Raw genomic sequence first — 24,181 nt, 5'->3', positions numbered from 1 at the left:
GCTGCAGAAACCACTTTGAGCTGAATGTGTTTCAGTGCACGTCTTGATAATGTGGACATTTATTCCTACAAGGTCCTGTATGATGTCAAATACAACATGGATCTATCTCTGCATACCCACCCTTTACAAACTACTTCCACATCATCTGATCCACAATGACATGAGTCTAAAAATAGAACAGCACAAAATAACCACCTGTGGAAAAAACAGGTAGAAAAGATCACATTTCCTCTGTTGTTTGCATACTAAATATTAAATGCTTGTTTTAATGAAAATTCATGTAGTTTCAGGAAAAGTCCGGGACCAACAAGGCTTCATGATTTTATTTGACAAAGTTATTGAATATGCACATTTTAAAATGGTCAAAATGACCATCTTAGTTTTTGTGTTAAATGCATCTTATGTAAACAAAATAAAGGTTTAGCACTAATGTATATTCATTACAACAGATTTCAACCCATTTCTGTAAGGTTCAGAGTCAAAAGCTAGTGTTGGGTACTGTCTGCTTTTTGTATCTGAAAACTTGCCTGAGTACCTGATTTGAATAACATTAGGTCAGTAAGTAAGGTGATTAATTGTGGTAGAGGGAGGGGGACTGCAAGGGAAACTGAAAATCCTGGTAATTCTAGTGTTAAAGCTCTAATGTGATAATGTGATAATGTGTGGAGCCCTCGTTGTAGTTCATCTTTGAAAGAGCTGGAGTTTTGCTGAGCCAGACCCATGTTTGAGCTGACTATACACTCAGATTCTCTTGGCAGCAAAATTGTTCTTTTGAATGCTTCTTCATGTCTTTTTGGGCTTGTCACTTTTTTATTCAAACTTCAAATATCTGAATGTGGGGAAAATTTGAATGTCAGTAACTTGTTTAATTTTTAAAGTTACATATTGAAAGAGCTTCAAATATTGAAATGCATGCATTAGACTTAAGTATTTCACCTTGTGAATGTGTACCCTGGCAACCTCCGTAAAATACAATGTTTTCTCTTAGTTGCAACAAAAATGGAGAAAACTAATGAGCACAACTACAACAAATGAAAGGATTCATCTGCTAGCTTGTCATGCCATTTAACGGCCTAATATTAATTGAAGATAGCTATAGTAGTCCCCTTGCGACATAGTTATAAAAATGCCAACACAGACAAAATAGCAAGATTCATTCCTGCCATCTTGCCATTTTTTTTTTTTAGATCAGTCACATTCTTCACTTTGGTCCATCTGATTCAGCTGATGCAAAACAGAGTTATTTACAGTACATTTGGAAATAAAATTGGCATTACTGCTAACATGTCTTAAAGGTCCCATATTATGCAAAATTAACTTTTTAATGGTTTTGGAACAGTCATACTGGTCCCCCCGCATGTGTAGGAGACCCGTAAGTGTGAAACTCTTTCAGGCGCTCTCTCTCCCCCCCTGCTCCACCTCTAGGGAAGTAAGCGCTGAAATGAGCTTGTTTGAAAGCGTGTACGTTATGACGTCATAAGGGACAATAACCACTCCCCACAGAGCGATGGACCCGTCTACCGGCTCTCAAAGCCCGCCCTCTAAAAATCACCTAGCGCCCAGTGTTTTTCCCTCTTCGGCAACCCTCGTTAGCGGACATGGCTAAGCGACAGAAGCACTGTTCTGTTTGTGGCTGCATAAATGAACACGAAAACGTTTTTTTACTTCCATCCACTGAACCCACGAGGACTGAGTGGATTAATTTTATTTTTGGAGGAAATGTACCCGGAAAACTTCCAAAGGTTTTGCATGTCTGTGGCCAGCATTTCAAAGAGGACTGTTTCCACAACATGGGGGCATGGAAAGCAGGCTTCGCCAACCGTTTGAAGCTGAAGCCAGGTTCAATACCAACTGTCCGTGACACAGCTGGAGAGGTAAGAGCTGGCAGTTATTTTATCGTTTCGGCCTTATTAGTCTGATAGCTTGAAAATATATTAACCTGTCAATCACCTCATGACGGGCGATGCGATGGGCGGAGCCAACAGCTGAGCTGCTCCACCAGGGTTCCGCCCACCATAAACGGCACATTTCTGAAGCTGCTAAAAAGAGGGAGGTGAAGAGAAGCCGCTGCACTCAAACTGAGGGTCGATTTGTCCATACCATGGCGGAAATATTTCATTTAGATATTAATGAATGGTCTCAGATTGGGAATAAAGTGTATAATATGGGACCTTTAAAGGTTTGTACAAGAAGTAACTTCAGCTGCTGGCCATATAGAAAGATGTGCACTGTTGCTACAGTTAATGTTTTATACCACTGTGTGGGGGGTGAACACTTACTCCATTATCCACAGATCTAAACAAAACAGCTCACTGTGTGAGAGATTAGGGTTCTGATGTCCAGCAAGATAAAGTGAAACTTGTGAAAATCTCCAGCCCACATAGTTTTTTTTTTTCCCGTAAATTCAACAGATTGGACCAATTAACAAAACAACTGACAGTGACTACATTTTTTTTATATGAAGGATATAAAGCAAAGTCACAACTTATTGTCTGAAAATTAATGGAAGAAGACAAGGCTAGTAGTGAATTCAGAGAAGCGCAAAGCAAGATGAGAGTGAGAGGAATATTTACGTTATATCTTTATGCTAATATTATGTGGCAAGCAATTACATCTGAATTCAGGATGAATAGCTGAGCGATAATTGGAAATGACATAGAATGCCTGGCTACAGGACAGTTTGATTAAATGAAGAATGTCATACTCTAGTCTTGACTCATTAGACTTGAGGTTTTATTGTTGGCAAAGCGAAACAATGAATATCAATACCCTGAGATTGTTTCAAACATAGTTATTTGCAATATAGAAAATAAACATTATGATCATCATTACTGAAATTAACTGGTTATGACAGGTTATGGTGGTGAGGAAACAATCAGCATATGCAGCATAATAAATGTTCCTGGATTATTTCCAATTTTGTTATGTGGGCATTTTACTTTATATATGTATGCAGATGTTTTTTTTTTTTTTTTTTTTTTTTTGCTTTTTTCTTTTTTTTTTTTTGCTTTAAGGATAGAACCAATGTAGGATGCCTTTCCTACCACTGCAAGTCTGAAATCAGAAAACTGCATTCTTATAGCAACGTCAAAAGAGAAGCAATTCATTACAGTTACTGAGGCAGGGGATGGGTTGGTGGAAGTGGGGAGGGGGGTTCATTAAAGCTCCTGGTTTAAGCCCAGCCCAAGCCCAGGCACAGAGAAAAACACAGCCAGAAAAAAGCAAGGATGGAGGATGTGAGAGAGTGGAGGAAGGGGAGGAGGGGAGCAGCATGAACAAGTGAGTGAGCGATCAAGGGAAAGAGAGCAAGAGAGTGAGGGAAAGAGAGCGAGCTCTCTGAATTGTGAGTGGCTTACGACACTCAGTGAACAGAAGGTGCTTCTGCATGCGCTGTCAGTGTACTGGTCTGCTGCAAGGGATTGTGCGCTCCTTTGCTTCCCACATTTACTGCCCCTGCCTGCCTACCAGCACCAGCCTTCAGCAGCCTCTTCCAGCTGGCTGTGAAAACACTCGGAGAGCAAGCAAGGGAGTGAACGAAACCTGCGAACCACAGGAGACAGGAGCCACCTCTAAATCGAAATGAACCACAGCGATGATAAGGAATACTGTTATACAAGAAAACAGTGAACAAGGTTCACCTCTTTATATCCAGTTTTTTCCCTCTTTTTGTTTTTTCTTTTTGCTTCCGTCACCGAAAGCACGATTAACAGCTTGCGTGGATTTAAACCTTACAAGTCAGTGATCGCTTCCTGAAATGGACGATTTTAAATTTTGGCAGATTTGCTGAAACTTAAGCAGGAAGAAGAGGAGAAGAAGAGCAGGACAGAGATTTAAACAGATTCTTCAGCAGTCTTTTTTTCCTCTGGTTGTTTCTTCTTCCCTCTGATCATTGCAGCAGAGGACTGCGGAGGAGCAAAAGAGACAGAGCTCATGCATGCAGACAGAGGAACTTGCACTTCCTACCATCTCGCTGAAAGCTACTTGGATTCCTCCTCTTTCTGGCTCTTTCACTTGAAGAGAACTAAGACATTGTAAGCCTGCCAAGGATCTGGTGTCCACTGAAAAGAGAGAAAGGCGGGGGGGAGAATTTGTACCACAGTGGGGTCTTTTTTAGATTGGTACATAATTAGTGTTGGGGCACAAAGCAAGATGCTGAATAGAGATTGTCAGCTTTTGGATAGGGGTGAGTAGGAATCTTTTCAAATAAGATTGATTGATGTGGACAATTTTATTTTCAATCCCCTCTATTCCCCACCCACTGCCTCTTCTCACACAAGCCAAGAGAATTGTTTTTCATTCTTTGTATTTTTGACAAGGATTCCCTTAGTAAACTGAATTTAAGAAATATAATATTACTGTCTACAACTAAAATACAAGGGAGGAACAAAACATCATTTAATCAGTTAAACATGATGTGATACATATGATCTGAAAGGTGCAAAAACAATATCCAGAGTGGTTCAATGGACATTTTCTCCCTGACATTCCTGGATATTTATGCTAATGGATTTCCTCCTAATTGGACTGTACTTAAAGTGGCCACTGAAGAAGCCCCCTGGGTTGATACTGTGCACTTTGGGTATTTTCCTGAAAACTGTTCCCTTGGTGGAAGGGGTTTGTCCAAGGCTGTGCCGCTGCGACAGCAAGCTGCTGTACTGCGAAGGGCTCAACCTCACAGACATTCCCCGTAATCTAAGCAGCGCGATGGGCCTGTCCATGAGAGAGAACAACTTAACTGAGCTGCGTGAAGGCCAACTGGCAGGCCTGTCACAGCTAACCTGGCTCTACCTAGGTCACAACAACATTGACATTGTAGAGGAGGGTGCATTTGAAAGGCTAAGACGGGTCAAGGAGTTAGACCTGAGTAGCAACCGCATTGAGAGTCTGCCAAATGGTACCTTTAGGCCCCTCCCAAACCTGCGTATCCTGGACCTGTCATATAACAGGCTGCAGGCACTGGAGCCAGACCTGTTCCATGGCCTTAGAAAGCTCACCAATTTGCATTTGCGCTACAATGCTCTCAAATTTGTGCCAGTGCGGATTTTTCAAGACTGCAGGAGCATGCAGTTTCTGGACTTGGGATACAACCAACTACAGAGCCTGGCACGAAACTCCTTTGCTGGCCTCTTCAAGTTGACTGAGTTGCATCTTGAGCACAATGAGCTGGTCAAAGTAAACCTAGCCCACTTCCCTCGCCTCATCTCTTTACGTACTTTGTACATGCACAACAATCGTGCCACAATTGTTGTCAATACCTTGGAGTGGACATGGCATTTTTTAGAGAAGATTGACCTGTCAGCCAATGAAATTGAGTATATTGAGTCACACGTTTTTGAGAGCTCCCCCAACCTCAAGGTGTTGATGCTAGACTCCAATCGTTTGACCTCTTTGGATCAGCGTACCCTGGATTCGTGGTCATCTCTGGACAGCATAACCCTGGCAGGGAATGACTGGGAGTGCAGTCGCAACGTGTGTGCCTTGGCCTCTTGGCTGAGTGCCTTCCATGGCCAGCGTGACAGTTCCTTGCTGTGTTCAAGCCCTGACATGGCACAGGGTGAGGATGTGTTGGATGCTGTCTATGCTTTTCAGCTATGTGAGGATTCCCCAATAGAGGTGACCACAGCAGGCATGTATGCCTCTACAAGGGATCTGGCCCAGGGTGGCTCTGTGTTCCTGGGCCCATTCACTCCAAACCCTTATGATGGCGAGGGTAGTGAGGTGGTCACTAGTTCTTTCACTGTCACAGTGGGCATTGATGACCCAGAGAGCACCATGCAGATTCACAAGGTGGTGACTGGCACCATGGCGCTCATCTTCTCCTTTCTCATCATAGTGCTCATGCTGTATGTGGCATGGAAGTGCTTTCCAGCTGGAATAAGGCAACTAAGGCAGTGCTTCAGTAGTCAGCGCCGCAAACAGAAGCAAAAGCAAAGCATGCAGCAGATGGCTACGATCTCTACACCGGAATACTATGTTGACTATAAACCTAACCACATTGAAGGAGCTTTGGTGATCATCAATGAATATGGCTCCTGCACTTGCCAACAGCAACCTTCTCGGGAATGTGAGGTGTGACCATGATTTTTAAGTAAATCTCTCCATTTGATAAAGTGGAAATACAGCAAATCCCTCTTGGATACACTGGGGAGGGGGGAATTGTGGGACAAAGAGAATAATTGAATATTTTGGACACTTTTTACACAGCGTCTCACTGTGATTTGGAGGGAGTGTGCTTAATGTGGCTGACTATGTTGTGGTGGATTTACTGCTACTGATATCCACAGCTGATCTGAAATTACAAGGCATAAAGGACACTTGACTATTGGACCTGTTGATGCTCTAAAGAAACACAACGAGGAATACATTCTGGGCACGTAGGCTTTTCTCTCATGGATGGATATTTGAGCTTTAATGTGTCTTTCTACTTCAGGACATTTAAAAATTGCTTAAAATAAACTGAAGATGTATGAAAAAAAAGAAAGAGTAAAAACAAAACATTTGTATTATGGTACATACAATATTTGACAAGCATTTAAAATATTAAAAACATGTTTAAGTTTAATTAAAGTGTAAAAAATTTAATTCATTGTAAAATATGTTAAAATAAGAAGTGCAAGTGTGGACAAAAAAAAGAAGAAAATCTATTTCTTTTGTAAACTATAAAAAAAATGTTTAAATAAATGAACTGCTATTCACAGTGAACTCATTTGTACGTGAGAAGCCTGTCACAGAGAATGAACGACAACAGATGCAGTCTGGAGAGCCATGACTCTGCAGAGTATCATACCAAAAAGAAAGAAAAAATAATAAAATACAGAAAAAAATTCAAACTAATTTTATAATAAAAGGGGCAGAGGGATATCTGCATCTCATCTCCGATATAAAATCCATAGTCTGAATTTCTGTCGCTGCTTTAGTCACATTGGCTGGTTTATCATTCATTGTGTTGAATCACTACTGGTTAAATGTATTTTCCGTTACCTCTCTGTGAACAGATTCAAAATGATCTATTTCATATTTAGCAATTTTCATTCTGTTTGTGAAGCATCCAAGTAAAAAAAAAGACAAAAAAACTGTCAAAGATCTAAAGCTATGCCTTTCATTGCCTCTCATCACATTTCAGCTATCACAGAGGAGTGTTGCCTCATTTTACTGAAACAAGCACAGAAGGCCAACAATCATCTAAACCGCGTACACTTAGCTCAAAATATAATTCAAGTAGTATCCAAACCACTAAAGAGATTATCCACCAGCTTCAAGCAAGATTTGCACATGCAGTATCCGCCACTGTGTTTTCATGTAATGTGAAATGTATGTTGAATACAAGTCCATTTAGAGGTGTGTATATATCCTTCTTCCTCTGGTGTTTATTGTGTAAATTAGTGCACAGACAGATGTTGTGTTTCCTGGGTCCTTTGACATGAACAGTATGCTGTTTGAGAAAGGGGAGATAGGAGGATCACGACGACTGCAGAAAGAGGGAACAGACTGCTCTCTAGTGTGCATTTTCTCATACTGTGGCTGCAGTTTACATATTGTGCACCATGTTCTGCAAACTCCTACAGCAAAGGTAAAATTCTACTCAATTTGCTGCAGCCTTTCTGGAAACAAGATCATTTTGCATCATTTTGTGTTCCTTTGCTATAAATTAAGATAATGTTTACAACTTGTAAGTCAGCAGGAATAAAACATGTTGTAAGAACTCACTGACAATCATTATATAAGTTCCAGTAAGACTATTTTTTCAATCTTTAAAGGTCCCATATTGTAATCTTTTTCAACAATTTCATATGGGTGTCAGAGGCTAAACAACATTGTTTTCAAACTGTATTACCCCAAATTCAGCCTTGGTCCTTAATTTCAACCATTCCAAAAGTAGCTCTACTGAGAACGGGCTGTTTCTGTGTCTGAACCTTTAAATGTTCCCGAGTCATGCCTGTCCACGTCCACTCCACACCCTTCTCTGGGAGAGGATCCGGCTTTCACTGGCACCCGCTTGGTGATTTTAGAGGGCAGGCTTAGCTAGCTGGGGGGGCGGGTCAATGGCAGTATCCACTACTGGGGAAAGTGGTTATGTCCCTTCATGAGGTCACAAAGAGAAAGATCTCCGACTCACTCGTTTGAGCACACATTCACTAAAAGTGGAGCAAGCAAGTGAGAGAGGTGACAGAATTTTCTAATTTTTGAGCCTCATACACAGGCTATGAAAACCTTTAGAAAGTGAATTTTGCATAATATGGGACCTTTAAGTTTCTCTAAAATATGAGATGTGTAGATGATGATCTGGTGTTCTAGGAACACTGTGCAACATGGGGATCTTAAAACGGTCAGGGTGGGGTGAAGTTGGTTTGCTGTGTTAAAACTGATAACATAACTTGCTTGGGGTGAAGAGCCTTGAGGTAAGCCCAGCCTGGGGAAAGGTGGAAAGGATGTTGGGGGGGGGGGGGTGTGATTGGGTTCAACAACCAATATAGTTTTTGCTTGAACTGCAATATCGTATATGATTTCTGACATGAAATGTTTTGAACTGAAAATTTCAGATTTTTAACACTGGCCAAAAAAAGTGACCACCTGGATTTAACTAACCAAATAGGTATGAGTCTCCTATTGGCTAATTACTGAAAGGGCCATTATATTTCAGCTTAAAACAACTTATGCAATGATGCAATGAACAGCTTCTCATTTCTAAAACAACCATGTGCAAAGACACATCCCGTGGTCTTGGAAAAGATGTTAGTCTGTTTCAAAAGGATCTAACCATTGGCATGCATCAAGCAGAGAAAACATACAAGGAGATTCCAAAAACTACTACAACTGCGTTAAGAAATGTTCAAAGCATTATTAAAAACTTGGTCAACTGACTTCCTAAATATACTGAATGAGCAGATTGCTCCATAAATGGATTTTTTTTTCTTCCTGGATGGGACAGACATATTTCAAGATAAAAATAGCAGGATTGATCAAGCTCAAGTTGTGAAAGAGTGGTTTAGGGAGCATGAGACATTTCCACAAATGGATTGGCCACCACAAAGTCCAGACCTGAACCCCATAGAGAATCTTTGGGAAGTGCTGGAGGCTTTGTGCTGTGGTCAGACTCCCATCATCAATACTTGGTGAAAAATTAATGCAACGTTGGATGAAACTAATTCTTTTAATGTTGCAGAAGCTTATCAAAACAATGCAACAGCGAATGTGTGCCGTAATCAAAGGTAAAAGGTGGTGACTGTTTTTGGCCATGCAGTGTGTCTTTGTGGCATTTCATCACAATATTACAGGAATAGGACACAAACGGTCTCTAAATCTCCAGATTATCAAACAAGGAATGGACTGATGGAGTAAGCCAAATACCTTTATTAAATTACCTTTTCTCCTCCTAGAGCTTACTGGATTTCTCTCTGGTAAAATCCCATCAAATTACTAATCATCCTTGTTAATGTTGAGAATTCGGAAATTCAGTGTTCTGCACTGCACTGAAATCAATTTCTGCTCACATTCGTTTCCTGGGGGTTTATATTCATACGTACCTGCTTCAAACTGAGATGAAGGCTTGTTTTATGCAGTGCTTAAGTAACAAAAGCAATACACTTTGCAGTTATGGGTATGGAGGCCTGTTTTAGGAATGACATTGGCTTAAAGTTGCCAAGCCGGATTTATGATCCATTTCTTATTTATGGTAGGCAAAGGTGTCCCACTTTAAGACTCAACATGGGTGCTAATCATAACCTGTCATATCATGTAAATGCAAATGACTGCTGTAACCATCATAATAGGGGCAGAGATTTATTTCACCCTGTTCATCTCCACAATCTGTCCAGAATTTCAAGCCATTTGAATCCTTCGCAGCCCCTTGAACATGCGTCTGCAGGGTAAATTTGCGGTTGTGAGGCTTCATTTGTATAAATATTGGATGATGCTGGGCATAGAAGTCAGTACTGGCCCCATTATTGATTTAATTTCACTCTTTTCTTCAACTAGCAAGCAGGGTGAAAGGTGATGGAGAATGGCTCTGAATATTTCAAAAGCTTGAGCCTTGAGGGCTGACATGAAACTACTTTAGACTTCTCGCTATCCCTGCTCAACTTTATCTTCGTTCTCTCTATTTGTGTTTGTAAGACACGGTAAATGAAGAGAAAAACATCAATTCATCTAACTGACAGCAGATCAAATCTCTGCTTGACCTAAGCCTGAGGTGATGATTCCCTGAAGGGAGATGTGTGCTCTCAGACAGCATCCATTATAAATGTCTTGATTGATGATGCTCAGTAAGAATCAATACAGATGAGAGGTAACCAAAATGATCATAGAGATAACAAATGTACTCATCCCTTCTTCACATTTTCACACCTAAACTGATGATTGAAGATGGAAATGTTTTATCTATATGGAAACCCATCAGTAACTTGGGAAATTATTTAATATGCAGAAGAGGTGACACCTACAGTGCAGAAATCAGGGCACAACTCAGTCAGAAATAAAGTGTGATATTGTTTCTTTGCTTAAGGGTAGAGAGGCAAGACAGGGTAGTGTGGCAGAGCTGCAGCTGTTTGCCAGCCAGAGGACATTCAGTGGTTGTTTGTAGAGTGCATATGTGAATGGAACTGAAACTATTGTTTTGCAGCTGATGTGGGGGCAATTGAACATTTGGAGTGAGCACATGCAGTTATCTTTGTGCACATGTGTGATAATAAAATGCAGGCCAATGAACACTGAGATGTAAAGATAAAGCTACTGACTCATGGAGTAAAAGGTAATGTTTATGGAACTGTAAAATTTTGCAGTGGCGTGTTTTGTAAAAGAAAAAAAACTGGGGCACTGTGTACTTATGTTGCGGGAAAAATGGTAAATGTCTAACACCAGCAATGCAGAGAAAAGTTCAACTCAACCTGTAGTGGTACCAGTCAGCTAAATTTCTAATAAATACATATGTCAGCAAGCATCGGGATAAGTATGGTAGGGGTTAAAAAAAACAGATAAATGTGTTTTGAGTCACAAAACAACGGCAAAAAATAAAAAGGTGCATGCAGGTTTATGTCACAGTGCCAATATGAACTCCCTGGACGGAGGGGTGTGTGTGTTTGTGTCCGTGACAAAATGTCACTCTGCGGATCTTTAGGAAACAGCTTGCCTTTCAACTTGCAGCAAGAAGGCCCTCAGAGACGCAAGCAGATCCTTAAAAAATAAATTAACCTGGCTTCCTGTGAGAGGTATTGATCGGGCAACATTCTGCCTTCTCATTGGGACTGTGCTGCATAATAAACACTTAACACCCCCTCATAACTGGATGGAGAGCTAAATCATGGGTGGCAGCATGGACTGCAGTGGGCTGTAAGGAGCTGGTGATGACTAATGACAATGTGTGGGTGGCTTTCCTCTGCTTCTTTTAAAACAGCTGGGGTTATAAGGATCAATATTCTAATCATTATTATTACCAATAGCTTCAAAAGCCCAAATCCTCTGACACACCATATCCTCTTATTGTCTATCCCTTTCTCCTCTTTTTTCAAATCCTGATACTCACAGATGTCACATAAGTGCAATAACATCACTGGCGGCATTCTGATATTTATATAACGTTCATGTATGAAGAGAATATTAATTAAAATGAGGAAATCTACAGGTTATTTTACATTTCCATGTATAAATTCAGGGAAGTTTGCATATACTTTTGAATCCTCTCATACAAATGTGGAACACTCTGTCAAAATAACAACTTTGCTGAAAATGACTTAAGTTCAGGAGGGGGCCACAACTACATACATTACTCAGGCTAACTCTGCAGGTAGTGCATAGGTCTCTCAGCCCACTGCTTCATTTGTATGCAACATGCCGATGCAATGCTGAATTAATATCAATGACTCAGGAATGATTGTTCTTACCAACATATGGCAGTAACAGTTGGGATGAAGAGGAACATTTCTTTAATATTATTATTATTATTATTATTATTATTATTATTATTATTATTATTGTTATTATTAGACACTTTCATGTTACTGTTTGTCTCGGGTAGATTAGCTTATGCTGATGTGTTTCTTGCTTTTACCATTAACATCAGGGTCAGTTTGTAAGATAATACGTGAGTCAACAACAGCTGGGCCTGCATCTGGGGCTCCATGTAACCTGTATAACAGCAGATGTGGGTCAGCGCCTAATATTCCGAGTATTACCGCGGCTGGACTATAAAGCTTTATCCAGGGCTGGACACAGGATTTTCTATTCATTCATCATTGTTAGTCATACCTTAACAGAATGAGACATAAAATAGATGCAATATAAACTAAAGGTTTTGAAACATCCGATGCATGCAATGCTGTATCATCACTGGGTATCAGAGACTCCAGAAATGGGTATATTAAATCTAAAGCTTGGCAATGTGTGTTTAAGACATTCTTTAAAACATAAACAAGGAAAAAATAAGATTTCAGCACCTGAGCTTTAGCACACTAATATTACTGTGTGCAACAAGAAAAACGTACTTAAATCATGAGAAAAACATTTACAGCATATAATCTAACTTCTAATCTCTGACATATTTACTCAATGCAACACTTTCCAGAACAAACAGCTGACCTAGGGGAAATATGTTTTGGCAGCACTGACCGGAAAGAGGGTGAAATAAGGTAGCAGTTTCAGCGGGAACAGTAAATTAGTGTTACAGAATTCTGCAAGCATTTATTTAACTGTAATAAATTAAATATAACTACAGTCATGTGGAAAACTAAAGCTAGAGAATCTAATTCATCATCTTTGAAATGATGAACAAACGTGATCTAAATTATTTAACAAAAACATCAATGCATGTTCTTATGTAAAAAATATGTGCAGCATTTGCTTTGGATGCTTATATTTATTCTTCCATCTGAAATATATTCTTGCAGCCATGTTGAACCTTTTATCCACTAACATCAGCTTGTTAAAATGTTTGAAATGTCTTTAACTAAAAACCCATTCATTTGTAAGATGTTAAATAATTATCTTGTCTTGTACATACTGTATTTCAAGGTTGCCACTGCTTTTGAACTGCTGGGCAACATGCTGACTAAAGGTCCCCATCTCCACATCAGTTTGAGCTTCCGCAGAAATCTCAGCCTTTAGAAACTTCACTACGATGCAGCTGTCAGTGAAAGCTAAAGAGGTCTGTGAGGCAACAAACCATAACATTTCCACCACCTTGCTCCAGCACTGGATCAAGGGTCTTGCTTTAAAAAAAAAAAAAAAAAAGGTCTTGGATCTCAACTTGATGTTAATGTGATCTAAAATGCCATATCATTACAGAGAGACTGGTCTTTGTTTGTATGTACATTTGCAAATTGGCAGGCTACAAATTTCTTTTTGTACAATAAAAAGCTTATTTCTGACCATACTGAACCACATTCACTCACGTTTAGCACTTCAAAGTCAACATAAATGGTATTTTTTTTCTATGTCACACTCACTCACACAGACGAATGCATGAGAGGAAATGTGAGGTTCCGTGTCTCTTCCAAGGAAACCAACATGTTCTCAGGTAAAAACAGGGATTGATCCAGCAAACCTCTGAATGATGGATCACATCTCTTTCACCACAACTGCAACAACTTATTTCAAACATATAACTGAAACAGACAGTTCTTACGGAGATGTTCTATCCTTTTGAGCAACTATAAATCAGCCTGTATGAAGACTTTGATGTATCGTAAACATTTGAGCAAAATCAGTCATTCTCTAAAGAAAACCAAATGGAATTATACAAGGTAGGTCATTTAAAAAACCTTTTCTTTGTACTTGTCTGCCGGTATATAACAGTTCATACTTTAGACCAACATGCCATTAAAACAGCAGCATCATGATTTATTATTTGGTCTGATCACTTCTGTTGAAACTTCAGAGATGTGGTGCAACCATAAAGGCTTCTTTTTGAATTCAAAGTTAACACAGGTTAAGGGAAGTAAAAATAGGCAGCATTTATCATTTCCCATTTATCTGATCAGTGTCAGAATGAATAAATGCTATTCAACCAGCTCTCTTTGCTCCCCCTCTCTTCCCTATCTGTGAGGGCAGATTGGCATCTCTCCAGTAGCCAACGAGATTGGCTGCATAAATGGAATTGCCCCATTTGCCAAGTGTCAGCTGAGAAAAAGGAACATGCACAGTGTTTGCAAAAGCACTGAGGTGCAGTCCTGGTGCAACAAGTGTTTCATATGAAATTCTGGGAAACATTCTTACTGTGACATTCTTTACAGGAAAGCTAAAAAAAACAAAAAAAACAAAAAAAAACAAAAGGTAACCTAGCCCAGAGGCTAAATCATAAACACAAGAGATGGACTTACCTACCAGTGTGAATGCAAGGCAGAAGACGAGCAGATCCAACAAGGATGCCAAAAAGAGATAAAGAGAAAAGAAAACAAAAGGCTTGTTAGGTTTAATTCAAAGCTTGCTTTAACCTTCTGATGTCAAAACTGGTGTGTAAACACATCTTTATGTTTAAAAGTAAACAAGCATTTCATGCCATTCAAGATAAGATTTTTCAGAGAACATAGGGCTCAACAGATTGAACTTCAGATAGCATATAGTAAAATACAAAGGAATGTTTGCATCGCACGTGCTGCTGAGTAACAGTTAAAGTGATGGTGCCTTTAATGTCTAACTTGCGACAGCCGTTGAAAGCAAAAAGAAGAGCTGCAAAATGACTTCCGACCAGAAAACTGGGCAGACAAGGAGCTGTGAAGGACTGGTGACACCAGCATCCTGTTCTTCCAACCATGCAACACACAAGTCTACATGAGTTTATTAAAGACCCATTGTTGTAGTTATTACTAAATGGAAGAAGGGGCCGGTTACATCATTCCTGCTTGAACACTCTCATTGTTAGCTACAGCAGGTGATGTGTTTGTTTTTGTATGAGCTTATTTCACAGTTGTAAAGATGCATATACAGAAGGCAAAAGTATGAGCTGTATGTCAATACAATTGTTGCGCTTCAAATAAAATAAAAAAAAAAAGATTCTATTGAATCCATTTTTCAGTTTTTGATTCAGCAAGAACTGTGCCTCCTTCAAGAGATTCAAGGATTGAGAATGTATAAACTACAGAAGTACAAACTACGGAGTCCTTTGGAAGATTCTGTATTATCATATTTCAAAAATTCTATCGCCAAGACTTTTACTAGTATGACACTGAAAACAGCTTCTGGATTATTGCTTATGAGGTATTCTATGACTCACTAATGCTTTGTGCTAACTGTTAAGCCATGTTAGCTTGCCAAAATTAACAGTTATCAGGTTCCAAAAACAAAAATACATCTGACAATCCATCTAATGAAATTATTTAATTATTAATTAACTAATTTCCAGCCATAGTTGAATTTAATATCTTTGCTTCCTTTTCTCCAATCAGTTGTGATACATACTTTGTGTATCCTTATGGATGAAATATGCTCCAGTAAGCCTGACATCTAACCATCAAATTTTAATGAGTTTGTCACTGAGTCCAGGTGATAAACAGCATGTATGTATGCAGGGACGGACTGGCTATCGAGCATACCGGGCATTTTCCTTGTGGGCCGATGTGGTATTTGGGCTGACACCGTTTATTTATTGGTCAGACTGGTCCATAAAACTTGGTAGATCGGCAGCTCAACTTATACTGGGCCAACCTGCTCAGGTTTTTTAACATCACTCCCTTTTACTGTTGTCCCTGTGCCTGAGGAATGCATTCATCCAAACGGTCAGCACAGAACATTCATTCCTGATCACCAGCCCATGGAACACATTGATCTGCAGAGCATTGGGTCTGCTCTTAGTTGACACCAGGCTGAACCAATCAGAAAGATGAGAGAAGGCAGCAGACACAGAGAAAGTTTTTCTACACTTTGTTCAGGAGCAGGTTTCATCTGATCCATCATTTCTCATGTCTGTTCTTTCTATTTCTTTCTTCCTCAAACACAATGATGAATGCTGTTCTAATACTCAATGTGCTAAGGTATAGACTTTTTATTTTATTAACAAATGATACTGTTTAAAAAGTATTCAGTGTCTTCACTCTACTCCTTAATGGTTATAGTAGTTAGGAGAAGTTGCATGATTGATGTTCATATTTAAGGGCATGCAAAGATCTGTGGTATGTATGATCTTATATGGACCGGTGTGGGCTAAATTGCCAGGACTGATTTTTTTGTCCCTGTCCACCCCTTTATGAATGCATGCACAGACACTCAGTAAATGAGCAGACAGACTACTTGAAAATATAATATCTTGCACAGCTGTCATATGAGAAAAAAAAGCGCTGGAAAAGGGCAGATGTTCACTTCACATGTCGTCCCCCCCATGTTGTTGGTAAAATGTCCAGAGAAGTGATCAAGGTTTTTCTTTACTAACTCAGTGAAGTTGAACATATCTGCTCAGATGACTTCGCAGTTGCAAGGTGTGTCAATGTTGGACAAGAGGCTGATCTTTGTGAACTGGTTGGTCACTTTGTAGCACAGCATGAGAAAAACGACCTGTTTGAATGTAAAAAGACAAAGGTAATTGTGGCTTTTAGGAAAACCAGAAACATGCCAAGCACCATATCCATCTTTAAAGAAGGTGTAGAGAAGGTGGAGGACTACAGGGACAGAGCAGGAATTAAGGTAATGCATATTTAATAATAAGTCTGTGGTGAGTGAATTTGTTTTAGCAGCCGTCTCATGGGGCAGCCGCATCAGACCCAGTGACTTGATGAGCCTGGATAAACCGTTAAAGAAGGCTGGCTCTGTGCAGGGGGAATGCTCTGGACCTGATTATACAAAGAACCATGTTGCATAAGTTGCTTAACATAATGGATAACCCTGCAACCCTCTATGTAGCTCAGTGACTGATAAACTAGGTTCAGTGAGAGGCTTCTTCAGGTCAGCTGCAACAGAGAACAGCACAGGAGGTCATCCCTGCACACAGCAATTTTCCACATTGACTATTTTATAACTGCTAATGGGTATTAATATTTTTTATGATGATAGAATAACTTTATATTTTGGTATTTAAAAAGTACTATTCTATTCTGTTGTACTCACTAATCTGTACTGACGTTCACACCCAACTCATTTCTGTTAAACATTTAGTTTTATGAAAAATTTCATGTCATTAATTAATTGAATATAATTCTACTTGATCACTAAATATGAACTTGAAGTGATGAAAGGGCTTTTATTTCATGTTTTTTTTTCCTCCTATCAGTATTTTCATAACTGACTACATATGAGCTGTTAAACTGTGGGGGTCTAAATAAAAACAAAGTAGCTCTCTGTGAAAGTTAAAGTTTTAGAATTTAAAGGCATCTGACGGGAGGAATAAAGCCCGATGGAAAGAAACTATATTCAAGTAAAGAAAAATAAATAATTAACATTTATCTTTGAATGTACACAAAAAAGTTTTCTTGTTCATTACATTGGCACAATATTAATTAGAATCTTTTTCTTTTTCCTGCATCTCGATGTAAGGCTTATAATTCTTTTAATTTTTCATAATAAGCACTTTGAATTGTCTTGTGCATGAAATGTGATACACAAATAAATGTGCCTTGCCTTTAAACAAATGGTTGAGATACCAGTGTTAATACTATAGTAACACTATGGCCTAAATATGAAACAGTAATGACAAACACTTACTTTTGGTATTATATACCAAAAACAGGTAGTGAAGATAACTCAAGCAGTTTTACTTCCACAAATGTTAACCAGATTTACCACAGCTGTTGAAAATGTTGCTCACAAGACAGCAGAGCAGGCAGTTAAAGGGTAAATATGTTGTGTGAGAGCTACATGTGAAAAAGGCAAAAAACAAGCATGTAGCAGGCAGTAGCAGCTGCAGTTAAAGCCCTGGGAACTCAATGAAGGCTGACATAAAAACGCTGGTAAATGAAGTCTAAGTGATTCTTAACCACAGGGCCGTGGCCCATGCTTGGGCCTCGAGCACAACCCTGAGGGACGCAAAAAACTTTCAGCTTTGCATCTGTGGGCCGTGAGGGCCACGAGACCACGTAACTTATCAATTAAAGACAAGAAATACGCTGCCTGGCCAAAGAAAAAAAGTCACCACCAAAAAAGAAGTTCACACTCTAATATTCCATTGGCCCATCTTTAGCTTTGATTTCGGCACACATTTGCTTTGGAATTGTTTCCATTAGCTTCTGCAATGTCAGAAGATTTATTTCCACCCAGTCTTGCATTAAATTATGACCAAGATCTTGTATTGACGATGGGAGAGTCCAACCACTGTGCAAAGCTTTCTCCAGCACATCCCAAAGATTCTCACTGGGATTCAGGTCTGGACCCGGTGTGTGAAAATGATGTCTCATGCTCCCCGAACCACTCTTTCACAATTTAAGCCTGGTGGCACAGACACTGTCATCTTGGAATATGTCCAGGCCATCAGGGAAGAAAAACCCATTGATGGAATAACCTGGTCATTCAGAATATTCAGGTAGTCGGCTGACCTCATTCTTTGCGCTCATAATGTTGTTGAACCTAAACCTGACCAACTGCAGCAACCCCCCTCTTACACTAAAATGTCTAAATGAAATAGATTTTTTTTTTTTTTTTTAATTTTATTTAGTATTTTATCACTGCATTATTTTATTGATCAGATTTTCATCTTTTTCCAGCTGTTTCTCTTTCAAGTCTTTTTTTTCTCTCTCTCTAGTAAAACCTAATCCCTTTTGTGTTTATAAGCCTGACTTGAGCTTTTATTTATTTATTTATTTATTTATTTATTTATTTTGCTCTTGTAGGACCCTGATTTTATTTATTGCATTAGTAGCCTATTGGGCCTATTTCATTGTATTATGGCATGAGTTTTAGATAATTTACAAAGCTTCAGTTTGTTGAACTGCAAATTAATTTGCTTTGGTTGCTGAATACAAATGAAACCAAGTGTTAATATTTGAATTTTATCTGTATCCAGGTGATGATCCAGATCAACCTCAAAATCTAATGGCTTGCTCCTTATTCCATTTCTGAGATTTCTTGAAAATTGAATCGAAATCCATCCATAACTTTTTGATTTATGTTGCTAACAGACAAACCAAAATACAAATACATGACCTCCCCGTTGGCGAAGGTAACTAAAATGTAAATGTGTGTATAAACTAAATGTCAATTAAAACAAAATGCAAAGTGTCAACGCGTTAAATAAAATTTCCTTAAATTAACTATTAATGATTCAGCCTTTACTAAATTCAGTTATCTGCTTAAAATGCAATGCCACCAAATATTCAGCTGCACAAGTTTTTTTATTTCTTTTTTTTTTTTCCTTTTCTTTTTCCTTATAATTCCCGAGGCAAACACAACAGTTTTCCTTTAAAAATTTCTCAATCCAGTGAAGTTCCTTTAATTCTAACTAGGGCAACTCGCTTGTTTCGATGTCTTTCCTTTTAGTGAATTAGACATGAATTTTAGTAATATCCGTGCTAGATTACACAAGTGTCACATTGTCTTTACACAAATCTGCCTCCTTTTGACTATCATAAACCTTCCTCAACTTCAGCAATGTTACTTCAATCAGCCTCATAATCAAAATGGTTGCTCTGAGTCTCTGCTGAAGGGCTTAGTGATGGTGTGCTTGGAATGAAAAGGCACATTAAAATGGGCTGGAGCATGCAATCCCCAAAAAAGGCATTTGCTGCGCTCTGCATGCACCAAGGACATGCAACAGTAAGGTCAGGATTATACATTGGCAGAATACTGAATAAGTGAGGCTCCGAGGCTCCTGAATCAGGCCTACAACTCCCTGCAAATGGGTATAGATACGCTGTCCCAGAGGATTTGCTGAAAACTTTCAACATGCAGCAGAAAGCCTAAAGCCACGTAAAATGCAAAAAACAGGAGATGCGACAGAAAAGTCTAAACCGTTTGTATTACTTTACATTACCGTACCATTAGCCAAATGACTATAAACTAACCACAGTAGGGTTCATATAATCACTTCAGTGTAATACAAGATATACTGAAGAAGTCTATATGCTCTACAGTGACGCATCAGCTCCTCTTATCTGCTTTGCAAGAGCTGCACAGGCAGAGACCCTGGAAGCGTCTTTAAGCTGTTGCCGGGCAACCACAAAGTCAGCTGATGTCCAGTTGTGTGCATTTAGCTGATGTTCTTCTGATGGAAGTAAAAAAAAAAAAAAAAATAAAAAGATGCTGTTTCTTTCAGTGTCCTCGTTTACATTAGTGACTGCCACAAAAGATAATAGCAGATGTTTTCATCTGATTAAGCAGCACAGAAAAATATGTCATGATGCAGTTTGTTTTTGTTTTTTCCCTCACCAACTCCTTTCTTTCTAGCAGCACTTTGTAATTTTGGCTTCTCAGATCATTTTTGAAAGAAAACATAGAAGATGTGCTGGATGAGTAAAAGCAAGGTGACCTGGGTATATAAACAGCGTATTAAATCCTTAACATCCATTAACAAACAGTGACAGAGGAAAAGTCTGCTGCTGAAAAGCTCCCGTTAGTGATTACAAATTTAAAATCGTGAACTGAATGACCACAAAACTAATATATGAACACCATGCTTATTAAAATTTGAAATTTTTAGACATATCAGAGATATCAAGACTAAGATGGGCCACATTTGAATGTCTTTCTTCCAAGCCGCTTATATGACAGCAGAAAATCAACCACTCCATTTTTTTCTGTGGAAATTTGCATGCATGTTTCCTTCAGGCAACCGTTATAACCACCTTCACTGAAAGCATTTGGGACTAGAGTGTGGGAGTGGGAATCAGAGTTGTTGTTTTAAAGCTGGCAGTAATGAAGCCCATGGGTCTGTGATGACAATGGAAGGATGTGTGATGAGCAGTGTTTAGTCTGGTATGTGCTTTGCTATTGCCTCCATGTCCATAATCATGTTTCATGTCGAAATACATAAAAAATATGTATAAAAAGATTTAAGATCTGAAATTTTACAACATTGACCTGTCTTTTTACATTTTTTATCTTTTCAAACTGCATGCTGAAATGAATTAGACTGATTATTTCGAGAGGAAAAAAAAGTAAGAAGTTTGGAGGACTTGCCATTAGTCATTTACTATCATCTACTTTTTCTACTGTACTGCAAAAAGTAATATAGAGGAGGGAATGCTCCACTTTTGGAAAGGTAGTTATTTTTCAATTTAAGAAGTTCATAAAAACAAGAATATTTAAAACCTGTCTGAGGTGATGATATATATATATATATATATATATATATATATATATATATATATACCATTTTATTGATTGTGTGGCAAAGATTACCTAAAATGTTTCGGTGGTAATTACAGACTTAAGTAAACTAAGTAAAATTGCCAGTGGAACCATTACTCTCATGTGTTCCAAACCAATAAAATAAATTTGATCTAGTTTTAATTTTTTTTTCTGTAACATGTCAAACGTTTCAAGTTCAAATTTACTTGACAATTTTATAAAGGAGCTGAAAGTGTTGAGTTCTAGTTTTTCCACTGAGATTTTGAATTTTTAAGCTGAAATCGACACAGGGAAACTTACAACTTTGCAGCTGAAATGCCCTACTCCACAGTATGGCTGGGTATCACCACTAATTTCAAGATTTATTTAATTCGATTAAACTTTTGAAATGTCCTGATGAAACCGTTTCATTCAGTAAAGTTGCTCTAAATAGTTCTCGGATAACGTGATCACGTTAATAAAACATGAATATTGGATCATTTTAAGCTGTTAGCAGATTCAGCTTGTTGTGTGGTTGTCCCAGCGATGGACATGACCAACTTGACGTGACACCGGAGCAGGAGAAATACTTAAAAAAAAAATACAATTTAAAAAACTTGTATTTTTGTCTGGTTTTGAGCTGGTTCACACGTTTTTGGTCACACGTTCTTTGTCTGCTGAAGGAAGTGTGCTCACCCGTTTGCTTGTGCACGTCAGTATGAAGCATCGGGGCAGAAATTTGTCGTGGACAGAAAGCAGCTATGACATGCCGTCATGTAAATCAAGATAGATAACAGACTGTTTAGTTTTTTGATGAAAGGATGAAGTTTAAACTTCTTCTAGAGGAATTGTGACTTTAAATGTCTTCTGTTGTGACTTGGAGCTCTTTTGAACAGCAAATCAAAATAAATTTACTTGACCTTGTAGTGGGAGTGGTTGGTTTGTTGAAAATGGCAGAATCTATGGTGTAAGTATTAGCTGCTAACGTGAGAGGTCGTAGCTGCTAAATAGCTTACAGGTAAATGTCATCCAATGATGAATGAAAAAATTGAATTTGGCATTATTTCAGAGAGAAGCTGATTTTGCACAGAAGTGAAACAGGTAACCTTTCAATTGCATATGCTAAGATTTCGTCGAGCGTTGGTAAGTCATGCAAGCAGTAGGGTCACCGATGCTACCTGAAAACTAAACATATATATATAAAAAAAAAACTGATCTCTAAGTTTTACGAGTCAATATTGGAATAAATTTTAATTGATTGAAATTGATTAATTTAACCCAGCTCTACTCTGCAATAAAACAAAAGATCCACATAAAGTAGAAACGCATGTTTTTCTGCCATTTCCACACAGAGGCGATTTATGACTATTATAAGCACGTGGAAATGTCCCAGATTTAAGATGGTTATTGCATGTACAGTATGCATATATATAAAATTCTATATATAAAATTTCTATACTTGAGTTAATCTGTGTGAAGGATTTATCCCATCCACATTACTCTAAACTGAATAGCTAATTTCCTCATGACCTTATTCTGCATGGTATTTCTAGGTTTTCAACTCTCATGAATGTACATATCAAGCAGATAAAGTTCTTCTCTCTAAAGTTAACAAATGCGGTCAAATAACTCATATTTGAGCAGTAATATCTATATCCAGATTTTGTTGTAACATTTAGCAGTTTCTATTCTTTCTAACAAAAGCTTCATCTTTTCTAATGAAAAGAGAAGTTATTGTCTTGTGCATTATTATGATACGCATTATTAGTTGTAATTTTTAGACATCATAGACAAGTATTTGTTTGATAGATAAAATTCATAAATATAAATTTATTATGCACAGTTAAAATAAAATTTATCTTTGGATTTCTAATACAAGAGCATGCGGGTGCACGATATAATCTGTGAATGTGTTTAAGTGTAACCTTTACATGAGATGGAGTGAACCACCAAAACTAAAAGCAGGATAAAGGTTTGGAGCACAGAAACTAAGCCATGCCAAAATCCAATACAACCAGATGGTCCCTGGAACAAGCATCGCCTAGAGCAAGCTACCCCCACCACACACACAATTTACTGTACTATTGCAGACCCACAACAGACATTCTCCTGGTTCATAGTCATAAGAAGTGGACCTGAAGACATCAGAGTATTTCTGATTAACTTTTTAGATTGAGCAACAACATCTAAGATGTAAAAAGATACAGATTCTTCTGCACTTTTAAATGAAATCCTGTAGTTGCATTGCCTGTTTTACTTCTGTATTAACCTTTCCTAATTTTTATTTATTTATTTATTTTGTCTGCAAAAAGCTTGTATTTTGAGCACAATTTTGAGAAGAAGGGTGAATGTACAGAGAATGTAAAAGGCGTATCTAACCATCCTGAACAAATGGCTTTTATTTTCTTGGATGAAGCACAAAGAAATCTGTGAGCAACCTTTTTTGCCCCTCTTTCACCAACCCACGCACCAACACATGCCACACTTGCAGATATACTCAGAGGAGAATATGGGCATGTTACTAACCACATTATAGCAGACTCAATCAATCATTAATTAATGGTTGGGCTGTCTCATTGAAACACAAGCAGCGCTGCAGTCAAACAAGCATGCAGATACAAAAATCCTGACCTCATGGACACACATGACTCAGAATGAAATCACAAAAGCAATTTCATTAAACTGAGCTGTGATTCAATAGCTGTAATCATTTACTAAATGGTTGCTGGAGAAAATGATATGCAATGCCAAAAATCCTATAATTCTGCTCTGAAGCTCCACTAAAAGGACCAATAAGTACTTAAACCACATTGATAAAATCATCTTACAGTCATGAAATGAGCTTAGAGAATGTTTGCCTCCTGAGAGCATTTTAAAACATCAAGCTTTTTTGTCCATTAAACAAGGAAACAACTAGACAAACATGAAAAATGGGCTTTATGGAGAGTCCTGGCATTCTCCTTTTAGTCCATAACAGCCATAAGGGTCTCTGTAGGGGGTGGTGAGA

General features: G+C 38.4%; 2 protein-coding genes across 4 annotated transcripts in view; one reads left to right on the top strand and one right to left on the bottom strand.

The window, feature by feature from the left end:
• The window catches only part of ctnna2 (catenin (cadherin-associated protein), alpha 2), a 316,827-nt gene that overhangs the window by 123,404 nt on the left and 169,242 nt on the right, over nt 1–24,181 (bottom strand). The window lies entirely within an intron of this gene.
• Nucleotides 3,198–6,602, top strand: lrrtm1 (leucine rich repeat transmembrane neuronal 1). The gene has a single exon (XM_041982888.1). The coding sequence runs from the start codon at nt 4,498–4,500 to the stop codon at nt 6,073–6,075; it is 1,578 nt and encodes a 525-aa protein (XP_041838822.1). The 5' UTR covers nt 3,198–4,497; the 3' UTR covers nt 6,076–6,602.

This window comes from Melanotaenia boesemani, chromosome 4, assembly GCF_017639745.1.
Source record: "Melanotaenia boesemani isolate fMelBoe1 chromosome 4, fMelBoe1.pri, whole genome shotgun sequence".
Taxonomy (NCBI): domain Eukaryota; kingdom Metazoa; phylum Chordata; class Actinopteri; order Atheriniformes; family Melanotaeniidae; genus Melanotaenia; species Melanotaenia boesemani.
The sequence above is the reverse complement of the archived record's forward strand: the minus strand, read 5'-3'. Positions and strand labels throughout refer to the sequence as shown.

Excerpts from the sequence above, each read along its gene's own strand:
- lrrtm1 (XM_041982888.1), top strand. The coding sequence starts at position 4,498 with ATGCTAATGGATTTCCTCCTAATTGGACTGTACTTAAAGTGGCCACTG.